This window comes from Nannospalax galili, unplaced genomic scaffold (genome assembly GCF_000622305.1).
Source record: "Nannospalax galili isolate Female #2095 unplaced genomic scaffold, S.galili_v1.0 scaffold332, whole genome shotgun sequence".
NCBI lineage: Eukaryota > Metazoa > Chordata > Mammalia > Rodentia > Spalacidae > Nannospalax > Nannospalax galili.
The window spans coordinates 889,082-895,129 of NW_008333794.1; the positions used below are offsets into that span (position 1 = coordinate 889,082).

Here is a 6,048-nt window from a genome sequence, read left to right on the forward strand (position 1 = left end):
GCAGAGATCAAGCATGGCACAGGTCTGAGACTGTGGCTGCCAAGTGGCCAAGCCAGGTTTCCAAAATGGTTTTTAAAGGCAAGCTCACATATAATCCATGATCCTGGAGGGAGGACTGTAGAGGCAGAACCTGAGGCTCAGAGTGGGAAAGCAGCTTGCTTAAGGGTGCCCAGCTGGGAGAATGGTGTGTAGATGGTGCTCCAGAGGGTCCTGGCCCAACTCCTCTTCCAGGGAAGTGCTGCAGAAACTGCTGGAACTTGAATCTAACTCTCAGGTCTGCTCCCAAGCCACTTCTGCAGGACGGTCCCTGCTGATCCCCCTTCCCAGCTCTCTACTAGTGAATTGAGCAGGACTTCCCAATTATTATGAGTGAGGTCTTCAGTGGCCCAGATACACTGGCTGCCAGAGGCCCTGCTCTAGGAGACCCTGATGAGTTGAGTCCTCCACCTCTGCAGCAGGTGCAGGGATATGAGGGGCTCTCTCTCTCTCCCTCTGCCAGGGGCACCAGTGGCTGTTGACTGACTCCTAACCCAGGCTACTGAGAAAAGAGAAAGCTGCTCATCCGGCCAATGGGCTTCCGGATACTTCTGGTCCTCAGTCTCTCCTTGCCAGACTTGAGATGATTCTACGATTCTACCCAAATTTTCACTGCTCTGTCATAACTCTGAACACCACAGAGCCTGGAATAAGCAAACATGATTAGAGTTCAGGAAATACTATAAAATCAACTCACAGGCAGAGAAAAGTGGGGACAGGAGGAGAGCAGCTGCTGAGGGGTGTGACCACAGGCAGGCCTCTTCAGGTGGAGGGGCCAGCAGACACGGAGAAGGGGATTCCTGTCCAAAGGACAGCCAGGCTGCTGTCCCCGGAGGAAGGAAGAAGGAAATGAGGCCTTGGGGGGGGGGTCAGCAAGGCTGCTACCCGGGTTCCAAAGAAGCGTGGCTTTTATTCAGTGGGATATATTCTCAGAAATTTGTTGTTGTTGCTGTTGCCAACAAGCGGTGGCCTTTGGCCGTCAGCCCCTATCGAATTTCCTGTCGGTGCATCCTTCCAATAAAGCTTGTGTGCCAGCGGGTCCAAGGGTCGCCGTAGCGACCACACAAAGCCGCTGCCCTGGCACCTGAAGCCTCTAGTGCAGCGCGCTGGGGATGAGCGGCCGCCAGGTGGCGCTCTGCATCCACGCACCGGCGGGTCCGGGGGTCGCGGGCCGGTTCGGCGGGGGAGGGGCAGCAGGAGGCGGGGCTCGCGCCGCAGGTTGGGTGACTTTGGGTTTGACCTGCCTGGAGATGAGCTAATCCCGCCATATAATAGACTCCAGGGAGATAGGAAAATGGCCGCGCGCTATCTGCGTCGCTATGGGGACCATCGCGCGCGGGCGGGGCGCGGGCCTGGAAAAATACAGTCTTTGTGGCGGCGCGTGTCACTCACGGCCTAGACCCCGGGAGGCGGGCTCGGCTCCATTGCCCCAGCAGCAGGGCCTCGAAGGAGAGGCCTTGGGGCCAGGGCCCCTTGGGTGTCCCCAAACTCCGAGCTCCACACCCGCTGGCCCCAACACTCACCAGAGCCAGTGCATCCCGCCTTGGCTGCTCGGTCTGTTCCCCACCCTCAGTATCCAGCTCCGAGTCTGCACACGCAGCCTCATGCAAGGCCCGAAAACCGCCCTTCGCCTCATCCGTCTCGCTGCACACCTGGTCACCCTGGGCACCCACTGCCTTGCAGACCAGAGCCGGCTCCACAGGAATGTGCAACTGCGATCACCCCAGCAGCCTGGGAAACACACCTAGTCAAGAGCGGCCTGCACGCTCTAAGCATGCACTCGGGTGTATCTGCGCGCTAAGCATGCACTCAGGAGTGTCTGCGAAGGTCTCTGTTCTGCACCCTTAGCTAAACAGCATTGTCCCGGGCCAGACCCATGGAGGCACCCACAATAAACTCATCCATCTCTCCCACAAGCGGCTTGCACGTCCACTGCACACACTAGCAGCGTGCATCCCACGCGCTCACGTGTAGCACCGCATCCTGCGTGCGTCTCAGCGGCTATTTCCAGGCATTCGGCTGGTATGCCCACCCCGCGTACACGCAGGGCCTGGCACACGTGCACTTTCTCGCGGCACACTTACACTTACACCCGCATTCTTGTTTGCTCAGGATCCACTCGCTGGCACACCCACGTGTTCTTCCAAACACAGCGAGCAGAGCCGGGGTGCACACTCGCCGCCCGGCGCGCCCCCCGCGGATGCTATCTGCCTGCCCATCGGCTCGCGGATCTGCGGTGGTAAATGCTGCATTCGATGGCGGGTGCATTTGTTGTGCGCGCTCTGAAAGGGCTGCGATAATCTGGAAGGCAGAGATAAGGAACGCCATTTATTCCGCGGCACTTTGGAAACAATTCCCAGCCCTGTACAACCCCATTCTCGGGCAGCCTCCGGGAGCCGGGCAGATAACGATTGGCTATTCATTATCTTCGCCGGGAACAAAGATTAGCCGGCCGAGATGAAAAATTACCCCGGACAGCGGCGCAGCCCGGCTCAGACCCCCCTGCCCGCCGCTGCGTTCGCTGCCCCGCCCGGTTCGGGCCTGGGCTAGGCTCACGCCTGGCGCGGCCTCCGCGGCCCTGACCTCCCGCTGGCCAGGCTGTCTCTCCCTCTAGGTCTGTCCTTCCCACCTTGCCTTGCTTTCCTTCTCCCCACTCCTCTTTCCTGCCTCTTGCTCTCCCAGGTTCTCCAGACTCTCATCTGTTTCTGCTGTCGTTCTCCATCCCTGCACCTCCATTCTGTCTCTCTCCAGCCTTTCTCTGCCTTTCTGACTTGTTAGTTGTTTATTTTTTGTTTGAATACCCCAATCCCTAGCCCACCCTGCCATTGTCTCTGTCTCTCTGTGGCTTCATTCAAAACAAAACCAAAAACTCATCCTTGGGTATCCCTGCCTCTTGTCCTTCCTTTTCTTTCTGGTTTGTTTTTTTGTTTGTTTGTTTTTGTTTTGTTTTGTTTTGTTTTGTTTGGTTTTTTGTTTTTTTTTGTCACTGGCCTCCAAGTGTTCCCCACCCAAATAATCCCACTCTTTGGGCTGTCACATACTGTCTGCCCTCAGAAGATCAGACTCTGAGGCTGAGGGTCTGGTTGGTTCTGGCCATCCCACCCAACCCAGTGGGCAGGGGACAGAGTCTCCCTCAAGAAACAAGACAGATCTTTACAAAGGTCCTAGGACACAGAGTCAGCAGGGGACAGAGTCTGGGCTATAGTACCTAAAACCTCTCCCTCAAGAAACAAGACAGATCTTTACAAAGGTCCTAGGACACAGAGTCCCCCAGGCCTCTGAGGGATTTGCTGTGCTCCAGGTCTGGCTGGCCATGCCCCTCCCCAATGGGAGGGGGGGTCTGGGAGCTGGTGGTCCCAGTGAGGCCACCTCATTAGAACAGTTATTCAGTATGGCGCTGGCAATGGCAGATAAGGCTTATCAGCTCATCTCTCCCTCCCAGAGACAGACAGAAAGTGCCCAAGCAAATGGCACCCCGGGGCTCCACTGGCTGCCTGCCCTGCTGGTTAGGGAAGGTGCGGGTGGCCAGGGAGCCTGGAGGATACACATACTGTCTCCACACTCCTCCCTTCCCCGACCAGACACAGAGTAGCCTGGATACAGAAACACAGACCCAGGATGGAGTCATGGATACAGGTACCCACCCCTCAGACATAGGCACCAAAACCAGTCCCAACACATCTGGAGCCACAGATGTGCAGCCATACTAGGATATGTCTTCCCCTGTCCACCATCAAAGTTAGACACCAACACCTGCCATTAAAATACGTATACACAGCATGCCCAGATACACTGAACACAATCCTACCTCCAACTCTCAAATAGGCAGAATTGTAAGTGGGTATTTAGACACACATTGCAAAATACCACAGACACACAGACATACACACACGTGTGCAAGCATGCAAAGTTGAAAAATAAACACATAGAGCCAAACATATACTATTAAAGACACACACAAAAATATATGCCTAGATACACACACCAAATACATAAAAGTAATACACTGATTAACATATACTTAGAAATACCTGACATCTGTCACATGATTCTTGGAGATGGTAGTCCTATAGCTACCCAGACACAGAGACACACAGCCAGTGCCACGCAGTGTACTTATGGGGTTACACTCTGATACAGTCATGCTGTGACCAATACACAAAACACAAAAGCTTAGGGATCCACAAGAAGAATGGCATGCATTAGCATGCTCAGCTTTGCAAACACTCCTGTGTTGCTCCCCAATGTGCACACACAAGTGCACAGGGTACAGAGACTGAACTGTATGCAGAGTGCATACAAGACGCAACAGATTCAGAAAGACTCACGAACAGCAGGTGGTACAAAGATGGGGGTGGAGGGACAGACTCACTCCCTTCAAGGGCACAGTCTTTCCAAGCAGAGCACTTTGTCTGTGGGTCTAAAACCACTTTCTTTCTCTCTAGGTTTGGATTTCTTGGAGGGGCCTAGGGCAGTACCAGGAATGTTTTCTCATTGCTCTCAAGCTCAGGAGCCTCCTTAGGATGCTGACTGCCACCCAGCTCCTTCTTCCCACCCTTCTAAGGACAGGCGGCCAGCTCTCTTTCTGGCCTTCTCTGATGAGAAGGCTTGACTAGAATGGGCTAAGGAGACACTGGAAACTCCATTCCTAAAATGCTCCTCAGTTGGGAATGGATGCCAGTGGAGAAGCATCTACTTTAGACAAACAGGCAGGAAGTGTGGGAATTGGGTGACTCTCAGACTGTGGAGCTACATCTGTGTATGCAGAGGTGTGACCCAGGTCTCCTGTCTGGGGACGTACACATAGGCACAGCATGTGCAGGTGTCTGGGTACTTCTGTGTGAGTAAGTGTATGCTCACCTGGTAGTCCACAGGGAGAGTCTCAGAAGAGATATCCCAGGCCTTCTGTGATTGCATCCCTGAGACCAGTTACTCCCGTGGCCCAAAGAAAACAGGAGTGGCCTGCAGGGTGTGTGTACCTCGAGTGACTAGTGGCCTGGGCCTGGCCAGACCTGGCAGACAAGGCACAGAGACCCGGCATCCTCCTGCCCCCTGCGGCGCTCCCGCCCCCTCGAAGTGATGTTGAAATAAAAAGCAGTGGCGCTGCAGCCGGGAACAGAGAGGCGGCGAGAACCAAGAGAGGTGGCAAGGCCAACGCCACGGTAGCTCGCCGCTGAGGTCTCCGTGGGTTGTCATCACCTCCACCACAGCCCACCAGGCTGACAAAAGCGACCGGCTAAGCACCATGCATTCGTTCGGCGTGGCACCCGGGCCCCAGTGGTGACCGTCGCTGCTGCTGGACTCCGGCGGGCAGACCGGCCACTCCACGCACCCCGCTCCCTCCTGAACCCTGGCGGTGGCCGCCCGGGGGCGCCGCCCACCGCGCCGCAGTCGGTAAGTTCCTGCACTCCGTCCTCCTATCCCGGGCCTTCTCGTGCCCTGCGCCACCCTCCAAGCACCCGGATCCCACGGTCGGGTTGGCCCTGCTAGTGGTTCAAACGCAGGATGTCCGGAAACCCAAATGCCCGCCTGGGGGCTCCTGCCTTCCGTTTTTCCGGAGCCCTGGGCCTGGAGACTCGGCTTTCCCAGACCTTCGCGACGTGCCCCCCTCCCGCCCCGGAGCTGGAGTCTTTGTCTTCGGGGTCTCCCACCCCTGGGCCGCAGCGGCAAATGCGCCCGAGCCGGGCCGCCACGCGCCGGCTGCACCTGCCGGCTGGTCCCGTGCACCGGCTTTGCGCGGCTTAACCCCGCTAGCTGCTGCTTGCGCCCCCCCCCCAGCGAAGCACCACGCGGCCCTTTATCCTGTGTGGCAAGGGTGCAGGTGGGGGAGCGCGCAGGCTCTGGAAGTCTCCCCCTGCCCCAAGCCGCAGCCGGAATCCTTTTAGTGGGCTTTCAATAAGAACGGGGTTGCGGCGGGTGGTAGGTGGGTAGGCGTAGACGGCTCTGGGCCTATCTGGACGCGGGGCACTGAACCATTCGGTGGCGGCCCGGGGTGGCGGCCGGGGGTGGAGG

General features: G+C 57.0%; 1 protein-coding gene across 1 annotated transcript in view; it reads right to left on the reverse strand.

Moving 5' to 3' along the window:
• Positions 1–788: 788 nt before the first annotated feature.
• LOC115069529 overlaps positions 789–6,048 on the reverse strand; it is an 8,391-nt gene continuing 3,131 nt past the window's right edge. The window contains exons 5-6 of the mRNA XM_029561345.1: positions 2,121–2,337; positions 789–1,767 (exon numbers count right to left, since the gene is read on the reverse strand). Coding sequence (XP_029417205.1) covers positions 1,556–1,767; positions 2,121–2,337 — 429 coding nt within the window. The 3' untranslated portion in view covers positions 789–1,555. The remainder of the gene's footprint in view (positions 1,768–2,120; positions 2,338–6,048) is intronic.